At 40.3% G+C, this 19,546-nt stretch overlaps 1 protein-coding gene across 5 annotated transcripts in view; it reads right to left on the reverse strand.

The window, feature by feature from the left end:
- Window positions 1-1,349: 1,349 nt before the first annotated feature.
- The window catches only part of ZNF516 (zinc finger protein 516), a 111,483-nt gene continuing 93,286 nt past the window's right edge, over window positions 1,350-19,546 (reverse strand). For 4 of the 5 annotated variants that reach the window (XM_077933203.1, XM_077933202.1, XM_077933205.1 and 1 more), the window contains exons 4-5: window positions 15,464-15,568; window positions 1,350-4,475 (exon numbers count right to left, since the gene is read on the reverse strand). In XM_077933203.1, the coding sequence (XP_077789329.1) occupies window positions 4,252-4,475; window positions 15,464-15,568 (329 nt within the window). In that variant the 3' untranslated portion in view covers window positions 1,350-4,251. Of the gene's footprint in view, window positions 4,476-14,416; window positions 14,485-15,463; window positions 15,569-19,546 lie in introns of all 5 variants that reach the window. The other variant, XM_077933206.1, reaches the window with a different exon arrangement.

Genomic DNA, 19,546 nt, shown 5'->3' on the forward strand with positions numbered 1-19,546 from the left:
CTGTTTTTGTTGATGTTTTTCTCTCTAGTGGTAATAACATCACATAGCCATCCAAATGCGTTGACCAGGGTAATAAATTGAAGGACCCAGAATATACAAATCACTGTCATATGTGGATCTAGAACTCAGACTTATGAAACTTGATTTGGGCATTTTAGAGATCTTACTGATGCAGAAGCTCACAAGTGAATCTAGTATGTGTTTCGGAGATCTTCGTAAGTGAACATTTCTGGAAGGATATCATTGATAGAATCAACGCAGGTTCATCTTTGAGACAGGAATTTTCACCTCACTTTATTTTAGGTAAAATCGTAGTGATTTGGACACTCCCCAAAGCTGCTGTGCTCTGGATTTTTAGAAAATCACTACTGGCAAGACAAGCTGAATTATGGAGATCATTATCTTCAACCAGAATAGTGCCCTGCATTGAACATTTTTTAATTCTGCTACCCCCCCCCCAAAAAAAAATTTTATGTATTAGGGGAGTGGAAAGTCAGAAAGAAATCCAAATAATTTGGGAAGTATTTCCAGTCATATCCCTCTAATTGAGTGTTAATCTTTCACACATTATGTGTCTCTCATCTGGTTATATTCAGTTGGTGGGAATGGGCAGATATTGGTCACTCTTCTTTCATGTATGTGGCATAGCAATGTCTCCAGGATGAGTGGGCTGCAAAGGAGCTATTGACACGCATTGTGTGAACCAGATCACAAAGCATCAATGTCACCCATTTCAAACGTGCATGCGACTGTTCTGAAATTATGAGAACTCATGTCTTCCACTCCAACCTTTTTTGTTTGTTTTTTGATCCCCTAAGGAAGATGCTGTCAAGCATGTTTCCCCCCTCAAAGGATCATGGGGCACTGCAGTCTGTTAAGAGTTGCTGGGGATTGAAATTCTGTGTGAGGTAAACCACAGTGCCCAGAATTCTTTGGAGGAGGAAATGTGCTTTAAATGTACTTTAACAGTATGGTGTGTACACAGAGCCATTCACTTGCAGTAGAAATCATCTAAGGAATACAAAGGTGAACGCAAACATAGCATTTTGGAAAGGTGCTGTTACACATGTGTCTTGATTTTGGTCCTTGTAGGGCAGGCTTCCTCAACCTCGGCCCTCCAGATGTTTTTGGCCTACAACTCCCATGATCCCTAGCTAGCAGGACCAGTGGTCAGGGATGATGGGAATTGTAGTCTCAAAACATCTGGAGGGCCGAGGTTGAGGAAGCCTGTTGTAGAGTATTTTAATGTGTGTCAGAGCAGAAGGTGAATTGCTATGGCTCATGTTTGTTTTTTTAATGGAGGGCAAAAAAAGGGGGGGGGAGAAAGGAAAACAAAAGGAGAGATTCAGAAAGGTATAGCTGATACACCATCTGCAGTGCTCATAATCGAACCCTTTATTGTCTAAGGTACATTAGACTGCAACACTGTAGAAAACCTGTTAAGGAAAAGAAACAGATTGATAGAGGTAGTAGAAAAGTCTCTGTAACAGTCAGAAGATGGCTTACAAAGTGTGTCATGCTACAAAATTATCAAGTTTCCTAAAAAAAGGGGGGAAGCTATCTGAAACCCAAAGAACTAAATAAATAAGAACACAAATCATCCTAAGCACTAGGGTCTAACTGAATTAACAAATCGATACAATATGGATGATAAAGGAGGAAATTACAATGCTTGGGATTCACACGTGAAAACGGCTGCTCTTTAATGACTGCTCCCCCTCAGCCTCCCCATTTCTTGTTTAATTAAGTGAAAATCTCATTTCTGTGCTATACACAGCATATAATTATTTAAACTGATTTCCCCTGCTGTTGTTCTTCATGTAGCTAAATTATGATTGTAAACTTTGCTGATTAGTACCCTGGTAATGGCAGTGACAGCACTTTCTCTGCGTCAGACAGTCCTGAAGTAAACAGTCTCCAGGAGGAGCTTTTAAAGTCTTAATATTAACTAAGATCCTTTCATATCAGCTTTCAAAAACAAAAAACAACCCATCACACACACCCCCAAAAAACCCCGTCAACAACAAAACACAATCAACCAACATAAATAATTACAGCTGTACATGACACTCATATAACTTTTGAGGGACAGAAGGGTTTTTTAATAACTACAAACACACAAAATAGGCAAAGCAGCTACCTTGGTGCATTCCTGAATCCTTACCTGTTTGCTTTAAACAAGGAAAATAAGTGCTTGATAAAGGGGAAAGTAGCACTTGAGTGTGAATCCCAAATTGATCAAGTGTTAATCAAGACAGAAAATGAGCTGATTGGGGGGGGGGTGTCTTGAAAGTGGAGTGGGGTACAGGAAGGGGAGGTGAGTGTGGAATGTGTCTATACAAATTTCTGCAAGATAACTTCAAAAGACAGCAGATTACAATCACTTATATAGGCATTTGCACAGATATTCTTAGCTATACCAGGATTACAGCAGACATACAGTTGGTGTATGAGGAATCAAACAAAAATCCCAAACCAGTAAATTGCATACAAACGTTTCAATTGCATTATCGTCAGCAACTGTAAAGCAAGAACGGTCAAGTAATCTGCAATTAAGTAGAAACCCAAATCAAAGAGAGACAAAAACAAAATTAGCACAGAAAAAGTACACATTTAAAATTCTTTGTGTAAGAAGCCCATTTACTTCAAAGACAGCACTATCCCATTATTTGTAGAAAGTAAACGGTTGCTCTCGATCAGTATTAAAAGGTTAGCGCCATTTCTGTACATGTAAAATTATTGCTTTTTTTTGAAAAATATATTTAGCATGCTAGTTTTTTAAAAAAAATCCTTTTTCTGCCTTTACAAAAATGTTACAATTTAAAAAAACCTAGTAAAGCTTCTTTTTTTTGCAAAAAGTTTTTCACAGAATATTTTTTTTCAAGGCAGCATTTTTATGATGATGATGCATAAAATTATACGTGCAAAATCTGAAAATCTGAATTATTACCATCACACATAGTGCCATAGCAATGAAGGGAAAGAAAAATATTTATACCTGTGGAATTTATTTATTTTTAAAAAAATGAATTGCAGACACTGGATGGTTAACAACCTGCAACCGCACCCTTACCTTGAAAACCTGCATTGAAAAGAACTACTGTAGAAGAGGTATATAAAGCTTCCTTTCTCTCCCCCTTACCCCAGTGATTACCAAGTACAAGACATGACACATTAGATGAACACTGACCTGTCACCACGAAAGAAGCTATTCATCTTTTTTCTCTCTCTCTTCAAAATGTCACAAGGGCCCAGAAAGGGTAACTGGCTTGCTGCACAGAAATACAGGCACATAAAGTACCCTAAGGGCCTAGGTCTGCCTGAACTCTTATCTTTCTTTCTTTTCTTTCTTTCTTTCCTTCTTTCTTTCTATTAAAAGCATACAAATCAGCAGCTTTAAACAGCTGAATCATCCCCCCCACTCTTTTTAATTTTATTTTTAAAAAGCATGCACATTTCCTTTGTGATCAGGTCACAGAAAGTAGCACTGAAAGAAAGAGCAGGATAAACAAACAATTAGAAAGGCCCTGAGAGTAAAACAAAACAAAACACAGAAGCCTGTTTTTCTTCTTCCTCTCCTTTTTAGTGTTTGACTAGCCATTTTCTTTTCTTTCTGAAGTGAAAAGAGAAGCATTTTTAAGAAGTGTTTCAATTTCCATATTCACATACTATTAATGGTGTGCAGTCAAGGATAAGCCCGCTGGCAATGCAAGTGGTCCCCAAACTATCGTGAAACAACCTCACTGCAGAATGATGGTCTTTCTCTTTAGTCCCTTCCGTCCTTCATCAAGCCTGGCTTTCACAGCACTGAATGACTCCTCCATTTTGCTTTCTTCCTTTTGGGGGGGAAGGGGGAAAGTTGTGTCCCCCCCCCCCCAGCATGACAGCTAATGGCAGTTTCATTAATCACTCCATCCCACATTCCCAAATCCGTGTGTGTGTGTGTGTGTGTGTGTGTGTGTGTGAGAAAGATTCAAGCAACCATGAGAGAGGATTTTGTTGCAGTGCTGCCCTCCAAATCATATAAAGTTTAATTTTTCCAGTGTCTGAAAAAAGTTATCTTGATTAATATAGATGCCTTGCGCCACCAGAAAGCTTGCCAACGCCACTGTTTGTTATAAAGGAAATAAGGAGCTGTGGGGACTGATTAGTATGTCAATTTGTATATATCTTCTGCAGCTTCTTCGTTTATTTTAAAAATGATTAACAGTTCGGAGGCATCGCTTTCCAGCAAAGCACAGAGCACAGATTTCATTGTAGCACAGTTGCTCCTGGGACCGCATGCTTTGCAAGGAGGTTTTCCAGCTGTTCTTCCATAGGGTTGTGAGAATAATTATTTGGAGGCTGTAGGAACCGTCGATCAAGGTACTGGCTGTTGTCAAAAGGAACCCGGTGTACACATTGGACATGCGTCTTTAGGTTCCCTTTCTGAGAGGCACTGTATGGACAATATCTGCACTGGAAGGGTCTCTCGCCTAAATGGAGGGAGAGGGGAGATAGAACAGGGAAGAGGCAGAGCATTTTATTATTCTTATTTTCTCGTAACACTTTTTTTTTATTATTCTTGCTTCCATTTCTAGGCTAGCAGTTGAGCAATCTCACATTCTTTACTGGCCCCAGCTACCTTTTTATTAGCATTATGCACATTAACGTTGACCTAATACATCACAAAGAGTTATTTTTAATCATCTCCAGTGAGAGCACAGCATGTCAAGTTCCTATAAACTCTATGACATACTAGAATAGCAAATAATAGTGACTGAAGGAGCATTTAAGAAAAGGTTAAGAATAGCTAGAAGAAGGGGGGAAAGACCAGAGGAAGGGGGAAGCAAAATTTTACGGTAACTGAGGGGATTTATAAGTAAATGATAGGGTAGTTTTTAAATTGCTTTTGGTGGCAGGACCAGATTGAAGTTCATGTGAGCTGAATAGCGAACTATATTCAAGGATCCAAAATGTCTTACGCCATACTACAAGGGTGAGGAAATCTTTTTAGTTCAGGGACCACATTTCAGAGACAGACTAGTGAAGATAAATTTCACATTTGTGCTGTAGGCTATTTTTTACACACATAGAGACACACAAACACACTGTTATCTGTTTTTCATCCATACAACCAAGAGGCATTATAAGAGTTCAAGGATACTTTTCCAGCCAAGCGAAAACACTCAAGTTGTGAAGCAGGGCCAACAAGGGGAAAGGTCTGAGGGCCAACAAGAGATGTTTTGAGGGCCACATTTGGCCCCAGGGTCTAAGATTTCCACCCGTGCCAAAATACCCCATCTTCCAAGCACAGAAGCATGCCATCTTCCCCATCCATGAATCAATACATTGATACAGTGTAGATAGTTATTGGATTCTTCGTGCCGGACAGCCTGCTAGTAATTTAGAATTTCTCTTTTGGCTTAAAATGTAATCATTGCTCATGTGACAAGATCTACCACATGCTTGGGTGAGATTTTAAAGGAGCCCTAAGAAAGCAGGTTGGGTTCACTCTGTACACAGCAACTGGGGAACCCATGGCTCCCCAGATGTCGATGGGACTCCCAAATCTCATCCGCCTCAGCCAGCATGGCCAATGGTCAAGGATTATGGGAGTTGTAGTTCAGTGTCTGGAGAGCCACAGGTTCCCTGTCTCTGCACTGAAGGGAGATCCCAAAATTTGGTCAAATCCCTGCACAGTATAACGCCTCAGCCTCCAGGAAAAAGTATACTTGACAAGGATTTATTTTCTGGCGTTGAAGAATATAGTGGAGGAGGACCAAACACCTTTTAATGGGAAGAGCACATTTTGTTTAATGATCTGTTTTAATGGCAAGTTGTTTTGATCCTGTGTTTAGGACCAACCTTATTCCATTCTTATGGGGATATTCATGCAGCCGCAACAGACACACACACACACACACACACACAGAGAGAGAGAGAGAGAGAGAGAGAGAGGCTCAAACCAAAAGTGAGAGTTTACATTCACATGCAGTTTGAACTGCACAGGAAGCCACTTCATACAAATGGCTTATCCACAAAAAACAACCCTCATGTCGCTGTATTTCAAGTGGCCCCCCACACAGCTGCTTGTTTGTGTGAATCAGCCCTCCGCTCTCCTCTTTTAACGAAATCTACTGATTACGGTCTCTCTGCTGGCAATAAGATCTCTCGTATCAATATGCATAGTATGCATAGTATAGATTGTCTGCAACAATCTATTGCAGGGGCAACCCGGCCAGATAGTTGGAGTGTGAATAATAAACTTATTATTAAAATTATTATATGTGTTGAGGCGACGGCTAATTACACAGATGTGAGCGGCAATCGAAAAGTGTCCCTTCCTGTAAAAGAGACCTTATGGTAATCGTCAGATCAAGCTAGGTTTGAGAGCATAGACTGTATATATGCCTCTAATAAGCTAGGGCAGCACAGCCCTCTGCAGTGGTGCTTGATTTGTGGAACTTATATTTGTGGAATTTCCCCTCTGAAATACTCTTATAGTATATCCTGGTGGTTTAAATCGGTTGCTATGCATTTTTAGCTGTGTTTTTTATTTATTTGCTTCACTTATTTTTTTGACCCTTGAGTTTTTTATTTCGTTTTATAGAACTGCTTTTGTGATTTTATTACCGATGTTGCTGGTACTTTATTGTGTTCTGTGATTTATAATTATATGATGTATTATGTACACTGTCAGGTGTGACAAAAAGCAGCATAGAAACCCAATCAATCGATCAAACAATCCATATTTTTGTGCCCTGCTCTAGGATTGCCTGTGGCAATGAAGAGTGGGTAACAACTATTTTCAAAATAAAGTAAACAGATATGTAAGAGTTTTGACCAGTTTCCATAAAAGGAAAATTACCACCATGGAAAAGCAGAAGGGGCTGTTCCACACCCAAGTAAACCTCAAAATAAAGTCGCGATGAAATGGATGCCTCCAGCTCTCTGGCAATGGCATTCTGAGCAGCCCTGTCCGAACAATGTGGCTTACAATCCTGATTGCTAAAGCTCTATGGCACAATGCATCTTATGTTCATACATTAACCTTAAGCTAAAGCCTTGATGAAGGGAAACAGACCATTTTAAATTAACACAACGTAAGACTCAACATCCATGCAAAAAGAACCACCATTCCCAGTAAATTTCAAGCCGTGCCTATGGCAGTCCTGGGAAGAACTAAAGAAGAGCCTGGGCTGGTTGACATAACGTATTAAGCATCTCCCCTTTGTTAATAGATTTAGGGAGAGAAAAGCATCCTAATTAAGGCCGGCCTAAGATTCATGGCATTTACCAGTCAAATGTCTGCTGTGAGTTGGGAAGATTTGCAACAAAATTAAAGGGGTGAAACAGGGAGGGGGAGCAGCTGTACAGACTGCAGTATATTTGAAATGTAGGAAACGGTAACTGAGTGAAAGATGTGATAAAACTTATTTAGTTGGTTGCTGGATTCCTTGCAGTAAACTGAGAAAGATGCCTTATATTTTTGCACAGCTACATCATGCCTAAGAGATAGGCGAACAATTTCAAGAGGTGATGCTCATCGTTAAATTAAAAAAGAGAGAGGCCCTGCTATCTCTCTCTCTCTCTCTCTCTCTCTCTCTCACACACACACACACACTCTCACACAAAATATCGTACTGAACTGGGCTACAGGTGCACTAGGGAATATGGGAAGGAAGTCTGTGGTGGGAGGGAAAAGGAACAGCTTGATCCAGTCTCCCTGGATAAGAATTGCCAGAGAAACAAAAAAAAGGGAGAAGAAAGAGAGAGCGATGGAAGAAGGGACCTTGGCCCGAGGGTGTAATTAGGTATCTATGTGGGACAGCCATCTTCGTCAGTGACTCCTCGGGAAGGCTTGCCCTACAGGTCCAGTTGTAATTCACCCACAGAGGAGAATTAACACATAGCGGAGAAACATGAAAGGGGTTAGCAACTGTCCCACAACATAAGATTAGCAAGAGGGCCAGGAGCTCAGGCAATGAGTGGGAGGGGTGCACAATAATTCTTCCCTAAGCAGACCACATTAGTGGAATTCTCTCTGGGTACAATACTGGAGAAGGCCATAGCTCAGAGCAAAGCTTCCCCACACTTGTGTTACTACGATGGGAACAAAGCCCTCAGTGCTAAATTAGAATATGTAATGATATTGTGTGAATGTCTGCATTTCCATAAGAGAAAGTGCTCTAAAGAAGCAAGAGGTTTTTGTTTTGTTTTAAAGGAAGTTTGAGAAAAAGTTTCCCTGTTACACGGAAGAAGAGATGAACTGCAGCCATTACAGGATGGGAGGCCAAGGTAATACTAAAGCTCCACCAAGAGATAAAGATGCCAAGTATCTGAAGCTAGTTTAACTGGCTCCAGACCAAATGACTTCAAATCAATTATTTGATTGCATTGCTCATAAAAGCTGCCTGTCTGTTTCGCAAGCAGGTATTCAAACAACCTCCAAACCAAATGGGGATGCTTCTGATTAAACAGCATGCTTTTGCCATGGGAATATGGAAAGCCACTGTGGTTATTGCGGTTCTTCAATATTTTGCCCCTCACAGCTGCCAGTGAGTTTTAGAAACATCACCTTAAATTTCTTTCTGAGATCCAACCTATACAACTATATTATTGGCATACTTGGGTGGCTGGTTTGTTTTTTAGGAACACATTATCATGAATTACAGATCGTGGTGTCATGATGCCCTTAGACACCTTCCAAAACTAGGCTAAGCACAAACATAGGGTTGTATCTAAGGCTAACCCTACTTGGGAACAGTGAAATGTGTGAGTCTACTCTGAATAACATAGCACTGGATACAACCAACAGTGAACTGCTAAGCTGACTCAAGAGAGAACTACCCTATACTGTTACACTACATAAGCTGCCACTGAATCTCTTGGAATTATACAGAAGATGCTGGGGTGTATCTCTTGGATTCCACATGGCTTATTTGCCACACAAAGTTTGGGCTGCCAGTGCAGTTATGGCAGCTTGATGGCCAGCAACCAGTGTAAAGGATGGTGGCAGGTGGGTGGGGGGAAATAAAGCCACCAATTTGCTATGAGCAAATTGACCCGTTTACAGATGTGATAATAGGGATGAGTTAACTAGCACCATGAAGAAAGCATGGATCAAGCAAAGAACTGAACTCTTCTTAAAGAAAACAAAACACTGGTACTCTGAAATTCTTGTCTGCCTGCAAAAATCAAACTATTAAAAATAGCAGGCTTGGATGCAGGGCAGCCCTCTCCACATGGAACGGCTTCTTCATGGAAGGGCTTATCCAGCTCACAGAAGGGCTGGTGACCCAGCAAAAGCTCACAGAACAGAAGGGGGTGCTATTTGCTTTTTTCTGTAGCTTGCAGGCTCCTATAGTACTTCCCATATTTATCCACCGGGTCCTCTAACCCCCCCCCCCCCAGTGGAGTTTTAATGCTGCATACAGGGAGCTGCATGGTGATTTGGGGGAAGGAGAAATCAGCAGAAATGGCATTCCCTCTCCCACTTCCATAAGTCAGAACTGGTTATAGGATATCTAGATCTAACCAGATCTGGATCTGGTTTTGCATTTTAATTAGCTGGAACCAGCACTTCTTGACGCATCTTTTCATTTCTGTTTGTGCCTTAGATAGCACTTCTCTTAAAAATTTATTCTACATTGTAAAACAAAAAACCCAGCAGTAAATAAGTGCAAATGAATCCATACACACAATAAAGTTAGTGCAATGCAGAGTAACAAGAGAGGCATGAAAAGTGAATCACTGAGCAAGTGTGTTTCCCCTTGTACAAGGGAACTTCCCCTTCCTCTCTTCTCCCCATGCACTCCACCCCCCCCAAAAAAAGATTAGATTTTGAGGGTGGGTGGGGGACTGCAAAGGAGAGGAGAGAATGTGGAAGTTAAGATGCACAAGCAGAAGAGCAAGCATTGGATACAACTCTGTGCAGACCCAAAGCAATTCTCTCCTCTCTTCCTCCGAGAAATCTGCAGAAGAAATTAGAGATGTTTCTGTGTAAATATAGGCAAACTCATGGTATTTTTAAAAAAAGTTTATGATAATGAATGGCTGAGTGGATGGACTTGCCCACATTCAGCTAAAAATTAAAGGGTGCCAAGATGTGGTCTTCTTTGCTTCAACATGTCAGTTGAATCGTCTGTGAGCAAAAGGAAACACAAGCAGTCCAATCCAAACAGGATCTACTTGTTCCTTTACTGTACTATAATATTTATAGCTGTGTAGGTGACAAATTAGATTGCCATTTATTTGTTCATTATGCATTATTTTGATTAATGGAATTCTTGGGCTCAATCTAACTATCTTTAAAAAAAAAAATTGCAATAAACTATTAACCATAAGGCTAAAAAAGCCAAAGAAAGCAGGCATATTATTCCATATGTCAATGAAATGTCAAAAAGAGGACTTTTAGCTGAAGATACCAAGGTTGGTAGCTTCAGTATTCTTTAGATTGCTACCTTAGCACTAGTACTTAACACTGCAAAGGAAAATTGTCAAGAAAAGACAAAATATTTTGTAGTAATATTTGCCTGTGTTTTCCCTTTGATCACATTTTTCTACTCTTTTTCAAACACATGAAAGTCTAGATGTATGATAAAATGTATTCATCTCTACAACCAACCATTGAAATGTTTTCTACTTAAGAATGTTTAGGCAGCTAATGATTTATTGTGAACTTCCTCCCCACCTAATTATCTTCCAAACTTTTTCATTTTAACAGTTTTTGAGAATATGCCTATTAATTACCATACTGTAAACATGGTATATTTTTGTACGCCTTTGGAGTTTTGTGGTAAATGCCAGGTTATTTTTTATCTAATCTACAGACTTCCTCAAACTGTTACTGACCAGTCCCACTGAAAGCAGTTCAATAGCCCAAATCCAGAACCAAATATGTACTGCATTGTACACATGGGACTCAGCTAAACAGCTGCAAATAAAACATTCTAAGTGTGTTGTAAAGTGCATTACAGTGGTACCTTGTTTTACGAACTTAATCCGCTCTGTAAGTCCGTTCTTAAACAAAAAACATTCTTAAACCAAGGTGCGCTTTCCCTAATGAGGCCTCCCACTTCCACCATTCAGCTTCCGTTCTTAGACCGAGGTAAAGTTCTCAAAGCAAGACACTACTTCTGGTTTTGCGAAGTTTGTACATCAAATCATTCTTAAACTGCACCGTCCTTAAACTGAGGTACCACTGTATACAAATGTGACACTAGATGGTGAGCTATGGCAAATTCAATATATTTTTCAAAACTTTTTTTTAAAAAAAGCTTTTTCACAACATTTTTATATGCATCTAGATTCCACCATGGAGGTTTTGGCATGTGGAATTTAATCATATTAATGGAGGTGGAAGATTTCCCCCACATATTTTCACATCCATGTTCATTCTTTAAAGTGTGAGAGCAAAGCCAGGGTAGATATCTAAGTTTCTACATCAGAGCGTGTTATTTATTAAACCATGACTAGCATGGCTAGTTTCTGGTCTGGTTAATGAACTATGATTAAGGCACTAGGCTGTGTTCAGCTGATCAAATGAAACCATGATTTATAGAACATGGCTTAGGATTACATGTGAACCAGTTGAGAAGTTACTGCAGTTATGTTCTGGGATTCCATGATTTCAACCAATCTCAGTTTATTTCCATCACATAAAAAGTAAAAATTTTGCATTATGCTTTGGGACATATGCGTGTTAAAATTGCTTCAGAATGATTGTATTGCAAATAAGAGAAGATAGCCTCTAATGCAACACAATGGAGTTACTGTGGGAGGGGGCACCTTCTAAATCAGTTTCTGTTCCACCCATAGACAATTTCTTGGAACATTTTCACGTACGGCATGAAAGTTTACTTTGAACCTCTCCCACACTACTTATGTGCACATTTGAATGTGGTATAAAGGTAGAATGGAATGTGAAACACACCCATTGTAATTATATTATTAGACTTGATTTACAAACATGAGATATGCAAAGACAAATGTAAGCTCCCCCCTCCGCCCACCGATCCCCTTGTGAGGCTTATGGAGGGAGAAGAGAAAGAGAAACATTGGTTGCATTAGCTGCATTCCATCTGCAAAAACACTGGAATCGACCCATAGACATTTACCAGCCTTTTAAGATGAGGATTAAACTCATCTAAAAGACTCTAGTTCAGTTAAGCAATCACAAGTGACTGTAATTTAATTGGTTTCACAAAACTGACAGTCTTTTTCAGGTGTCATTAAGCTGGATACTCATTTCTTTTAAAAGCCAGTATCTTACAATGAGTCTTGAATGGGCCAGTAAAGGACTCAGTTCTGATCACCTGGGATCATTTCCCTACATTCTGAAATGTGGCAGTGGTACAATTATATCCACAGTGCTAAGAACCACCAAACCTTTACTGAAAACCATTTTAATCTTTCTTTCCAGAGCTATTGCTATGGTATGGAGCATGGAGAAAATCTGGAAATCATGGCACTGCCATAACCAGAACTGACCTTGCTCCAGTGTCCTGTATAGTTATTTCTCCAATTAAGAAGTTTATAACAGGAAAACAATGGTGTTACCAGCATGCTGGAGGCACTGAGATCCCTTCCCCACCCCTGAGAATGAACTAGAAGTTGATATTGTGGATAAAGTGCACTTTTGTCTATTGCAGTGAAAAAGATGAGAGTAAACACAGTTAACGTATGCATTTTAATTAAGGACACGGACAGGGCAGCGGACACATATGGGAAATGGAAGGACAGCTGTGATAAAACAAGAAATAGAACTGCTGCAAAAGGTCCATCACCTAGAACTAGGATCCCCAATGTGGTGCTTCATAAGTAACATCATAAGAACATATCCTTGTCCCCGCCATGTACCAACCTAGATGGACTCTTTTTGTCCCTCTAGTCCAGTACTGCTCTTCTCAGCAGCAGTATCCTTCAAGCATCTCAGAGACTTTTCATATCACATTTTGACTGGAGGTACCAGGGATTTATCCCAGGTCCTCTTCCATGTAAAGTTTGTGGTCTGTCAGTCAGCTGTGGTCTCTGCCCAAATTATCGGGTTGGCTATTGTTTGAGATAAAATGGTGGACATAAGAGACTTGGGACTCAGCTACATTAGTAAAGAAAAGGTGTTTTAAATGTGTTATAACACTGTGACACCAGATGGCACTGTGAAGTTCCATCTTTCAGCAACATGATTTCCCATTATGAGGTTCACAATGCATTTTCCCGAATTTTTTTAAATGTATCTAGATCCAGCTCCAGAATGTATCTAACGCAACACAAGTGTCCTTCTCTTCTTACTTTTTAGAGGTGTTTAACTATATGAATTACCTGCATTTAGAAGTGTTTACCAACGATTATTATTTTCACTGCTTTGAAAGTTTTCCATTACCCCATGGACATTCCTGACAGCCATTGAGGAGAATGGAAACCTTCAATGTGATGCTAATTCTTCCCTTGATGAACATTTCCAAATGTTATGGGCAGGATAGGATGAAGTTATTTTCAAAGGCATCCCAGAATCAACATAATATACGCACAGGTCCATTTCCTCATGTGTGTGCTCAGGATCAGGGCATTGCAATCTCTTGTTCCAGATCCTGTGCAAGGAATCCTGGGTGCAGTTCTCCAAGCGCTACTGCCATGCTGAAACTCATGGTGGGGATGTTGTAATGGAAAAATTGATAAATTCCTCTGATAGCTTATTCAGTATTTGCCTGAGTGTGTGTGTGTGTCAGAATTTATTTCTGTGCTAATAAAGGATCACATTCAGAACTTGAAAAAGCAACTGAGCTTGCTTGCCCTAGATGTTAGGTCCAGGCTATGCATGGATGGGCCAATGGGAACTAGGTGGTCTGGAACTGACTGGAAATAAAAATGAAACCAAAAACACCAGGGAGGAAGAAAAAGCAAGAAACATAACGTCCAGGACAGCATTAGTGAAAATAAGGAAATTTAGAGGACAGCCAGGAGCTTGTCAAGAGAGGAAAACACACCACCACACAGAGTCCACAGAGATTGAAAGATAAGCGTCTTTCAAAAGATAGGAGCTATATAATACTGTGATAGGAATACTCTTCAGAAAAACACGGGCTATGGATGTTGCTGCATTTCAGAAATTAGAGAAGTGGGCAGATATGCACTGAAAAACTTATCTAGCGAAACCAGGATAGCAATTTTATATGCCGTTACAAAAATTACCCTCCCTCCCTTCTCAATATATTTTTAGCAATTTTGTTGACATTTGCTAATAAATTGTCTCATTTGTGTAAGGCCTTTCCACAGATTTTAGCATCTAAAACCAAACACAGCACGGTTATTGTTTACTTACACTCTTATCTAACGAGTCAGTGCTTTACTGATGAGTATCACGGTGTAACTTTTTTTTTTCTCCCCAGCTACCACATTAAAAACCAAATACCCAATTAATTGTAAAACATACTTGTTTTGGGGCGTCTGCGGAGGTGGTGTGAACGTCAGTACCTCGGAGTCCATTAGACTCAAATACCACTGTGGGAACAAGGGGGCTTGTTAACAGATTAACATTCAAGCTTCGTTAGTGCGCGTACAATATTCGAGTCCATTACAGATTAAACCACATTTGGGGGAGGGTGGGGAAAAAGCAGAGACACCAGCTCCTCGCCCGTAGCCGGAAAATACCAATTTACCGTAACACTTACTGTAAGAGAGTGTGCTAATGGCAGCCTAAGGCCATTGCCCTTTTTAATTCAGACTTCAGTGCTGAAGAAAGCAATCACTGACAACATTAATTATCAGTGTATGTGTAAAGGGACCCTCTTCTTGAATTACTTACCATTTGGCCTCTGTCATTTTGCATCAGACTGGCTTATGTATGCATCATTCACACTTCTCCAAAAAAGAAAAAGAAATATTTTTTTAATAAAAAAAACCCTCTGCTAGTCTCACTGTCTCATGTAATGCTATTAAGGTAACTTGACACACTAGCAGCTTCAAGCTTGCGACGTTCTCCAAATCACACAGCTTGAAAAGGGCTGAGATTTAGAGTTTTATCATTGTCCAAATAAAATAAAAAAAATTAAACCCCAGACCTCTTTCAGTCTGCAGCAAGGAGACAGCAAAACAAAGCTTTATGTTTGGATCAAAAAGGTTCTTTGATTTCAATTTGTGCTGATGGCAAGAGAATTCATTAGCATATTCATTCCAGAGTATTCTGCTCTCTAATTAAAGTGGTGGGTTTATTTTAAACACACACACACCAAAACCTTACAAATAAGCTTATTTCAATTGTGCTGCAGTGCTATGCCAGGCATGTGGGGAGGGAGGGGGAATTGAGTACCTGAAAAAGAACAAGATCAGCGCTAATCAAATATGAAATTAAACAAAATGGGGAATCTTTCTCTTTACAAAAATCAAAAATCAGGTTAGCAAAGGAAATTAAGAGCAAGGCGAAATATTGTAAGTAAGGGCTTCTCCCACCCGCTTGATGGAATGGTAAAGAAAAATGTACCTGTGTGAGACCTCATGTGAGTTCTGAGGTGGCTTGGTTGGGTGAAACCCTTTCCACACTCTACGCAAAGATAGTCTCCTTGGCGTGTTTGTGTCCTAAGCATCCCTATGGTGGAGAGAAGAGGGGAGGGGGGAGAGAAGCGAGGAGTAAGGGAAAGTTGAGAAGAAAACATTATGCCAGAGGAAAACATCATTAGTATGTCTAATGTGTCATTATGTGAGGCTACCTTCAGGCCCTGGATGACAACTGTCAGCCTTCATCTAGGCACCGGCTGACAGGCCAGGCACACACAGGACGGCAAGGATGCATAAATTACATTGAATTAAAAAATGCTCCCCATGATGTGCCCGCACCAGGACTGGCATGTCAGGTGTGCGCTTTTCATAGCAGCTGGATCTACTTTTCAGCCATCACCCAGCTTTGTCAAGCAGTACATCAGGCAAATCAAAGTGACTCCAGCGTGGCGGAGACAAGTCACATGGATAATAGGAAGTGAGTAGAACCAGAGCCCGACTGTCCCCCCCAGGCTGCAATACCTTGGAGACAAATGCAGAGTGAGTGGAGCCATCACAAGCTGATCAAACCTTTAGCCCTGCCTTACCTGCCTGCTGGTGCTGCTTTGACCCCAGAGCTCTGAGGCACAGGCGGAAGACATCTGTGAATCAAAGTGTCATTACGGACATTTGGAGATAGTAGCAACGCAGCAGTCCTCTGCCAGCTTTTGATAAACATGTTTTCTAGGCCATTAGCATTTGTGGAAAAATGACTCAAACCTCTTCTTTTTTTCCAAAGGTCAGTTTACAGTATCTGACTTAAAGGGCTGGTCTTTGTCTTTTACGGCTGATCAAAAAGGACACGTTTGACTTTTATTGGGTTATTTATTTTCTCAAAAATATTTGAAGCGTCTTCTTTGCTATTTTGGTTAGGCAGCATCTTCAAAAGGGGTGGGAAAAGGTTTTTATTTGCCATTAGCATGTCCTGCCTTTTAAAAGAAAAAAATCATTTAAGGGGCTGTTGCTGAAAATTTTGAACCCATCAAAACGCTGCGGTGGTGAGGAGGAGAGGAGGATCAAGGGTAGAATAACAGAATTTATCTTTTTAATTTTCTTTTATGGAGAGACAGAGATATAATTAAAAATAGGCATCATCTGCCTTGGCACATTGAAACTGAAAATGTATCATCGTGGAACATCCAAGTGGTAGAAAAGCCATCCAGACATTACAGAAGTAAACACACATGTACGCATTAGGGCAGTGCTAATTATGGATCGCTTGTGGCCAACAAACCACAGTCCAAAACCATGGCTAGAATTTGGCCTGTGAATTTTGTCTTCACCCAAATCCATTATCCTGTCTTAATCCTAGCTCATTCTGGTGCTCCAACCCAGCTGCCCAAGCTGGTTAGAGAGAGGCAGGGGGAGGCAGGGAGCTGCTCACATGGGTAAATGATTTCTGCTGGCCCTTTTCCAGATCTTCTCTCTATCCCCTCCTCACAGACAAGACCCGCCTCTCTCCCCACCTCCAGTCTGCATTTCTTGCTCCATTGCAGCCTTGCAAGGAAAACAAAACAAAATCAAGGGATGGCAGGCAATCCAGAATTCAAGCTGAAAGTAATAACGGACTGCAAAACTCTGTGGGTGGGTGTTAGGATTTTAAGACTTTTTAAAGGGCAAAAATTCTCAAATTTTTCAAGAAGGGGTAGAGATGAGGCAACATAGAGCTGCAGTATCCCTTTTACAAGAAATAAATAGTGCCACTTTCAGCTGCGGCAGAGGTACGGTATGTGGCAACAACATCTCACTGCAAACAGAAAGGCCCAGTGGGAACTATGCCGCATCATGGCATGACTTTCAATAAAAAAGGAATGGCTGTTCCTACTGGCCATATCCAAAGTATATTCTAAACCCAGTTCTCAGAGTTTGGTTCCACTGGGAGAGGCATGTGCAGAATAGGGGTTACCCAGTGAGTTCTGAGGACCTGGATTGTAATCCGGGAGTCAAGTGGGGACAAGTTGTGCTTTGAACTCCAGAAATCTGCTTCACCAAGGGGAAGCAAGGCCGGCTCTACCATGAGGTAGAGTGTGATACCCGCCTCGGGCAGCAGATGCTTTGGGGGCAGTGAGTTGACAGAGCTGTGTGTGCATGTGTCGTGCAGCCTGTCCTACACCCCCTAAACAAGCTGTTCTGCATGGATTAAAAGCAGGGTGCGTTCTGAGGCACTGCATTCACTGTAAAACATGAGCTTCACGGTGGACAAGCTGTTATATAAACGGCTCACCAAAGAAAGTTTAGAAACCACTGCTCCGTGGGGATCTCATAAATGTGTGTATGAGGTGTATAAATAGTGTATATGAGGTATTTTGAACCACCTAGCCAGACTCAAAGGCTACCTTCTGAGGCCCATCTCTGGGTGCTCCCACCAAATGCAGGGGAAATAGGCAACTGCTTTTTAGTGATGTCTCACGGATTGTAGAACGCCTATCTCAGATATGCTCATGTGGCCCCCAAATGTTGGTCTTTTTGGCGCCAGATGAAGACTTTTTTCATTCTGCTAGACTTTTTTGTCCTTTAATTTGAAAAGTATGTTGACGCTTATAATATCCTTACACTGCTACTCTTCACTGTTGTTTTATCTGTGGCTTTTAAAATCAATTTTAGATTTTACTTTATGTCTTATTATTATATTATGGTTGTTGACCTCCATTTTGTGAGTTGCCAAAGGAGCTTTAGCTACTGGGCTGTACAGAGAAAGCAGTTAACAAATGAATACATACACAATGTGCTACATAAATATATACTATTATCTCACCACAAAGCAGTGCTGGAGGGCAGAAAGCAGCCAATCAACTGGTCTTAAATCACACAGAGGAGAAACACTATTAATTTATAACTAATGTTAACAATCCCTTTGCAAAAATCTGGTTATATACCTTGAGAGTGTGTTTTGTCAACCGTTGATGAGAAAAAACATTCTCAAGGTTTTTATGCACAAGGGTTTATGCAGATCACAATGACACCTTTGTGGAATTATCTCTCAAGATAAATTATATAATATTAGGAGTGTATATATGTATATAAATATTAGTCACTTTTATTTACATAAATTTCAATTTCTCATCATACGTAGGAATTTCTGTGAAACCACATGGGGAAATTACCATGCTGCCAGTGTCACATTTAATACTATGATAGCAGTAAATAACACTAACAGTAAAATAGAAAAATAACCTCCACAGATTTGAGGCCCCTGGTTTTTGTTGTTCTAGTTTTTAGAAATTCTTAAGCAAGCATCAAACTGCTGAATGCCTGACATAATACAAATGCTAATAGCTTGCACTGATATTCTGGCAGTACTTGTAACTATTTCTCTGCGGGATTGGGAAATCACTGTGTTACTAGAAGGAAACAAAACTGTGCACTTCTCTCCTGAGAATAGAAGGCCAATTTAAAATGTAAAAGCCAAAGCTCCAAACCTGCCCCAATTCCACTGCATACTAAAGCATTCATAAGGGAATCATCTACTGGGGCCAATAAAGCTCTACTGCAAAAGAGAAATAAACTGAATATTCAAAATTAGAAGATGAATAATGCTCCTGCGTGTGAGAGAGAAATACAGAGAGAGAGAGAGAGAGAGAGAGAGAGAGAGAGAGAGAGAGAGAGAGAGAGAGAGAGATTGTATGTGAACTACAAAAAAGCATTCTTTGCTTACAATGTAATATTGTGACCCACGCTGGCAAACACATGCTAAAATAATTTCAAATTTCTACTAATTATAATCTGTGGGTTGGGTAGAACTATAATCACTCAACTATTCTTCTGATTGAAACCTGAATGAAACTACTCTTGTCCAAGCAAATTTAGTGTGTCTAAATATCAGCACCAGCACTTGCTTCAATACAGAGATCAGAAAAGACAATGAAAGGTAAACTAAAACACAAAAGCAACCATTTGAATTCCTAGGATTTGTTCTTGTTGTTGTTGACAAAAATGTGTGTGAATGGGGAATGCAATGCCCAATGAGTATGCATGAAAGTCTGGCAATAGAGTGCCAACTGTGCTGTAGGAAATATCCTAACAAATAAAC

The sequence above is a fragment of the Podarcis muralis genome, chromosome 8, assembly GCF_964188315.1.
Source record: "Podarcis muralis chromosome 8, rPodMur119.hap1.1, whole genome shotgun sequence".
NCBI lineage: Eukaryota > Metazoa > Chordata > Lepidosauria > Squamata > Lacertidae > Podarcis > Podarcis muralis.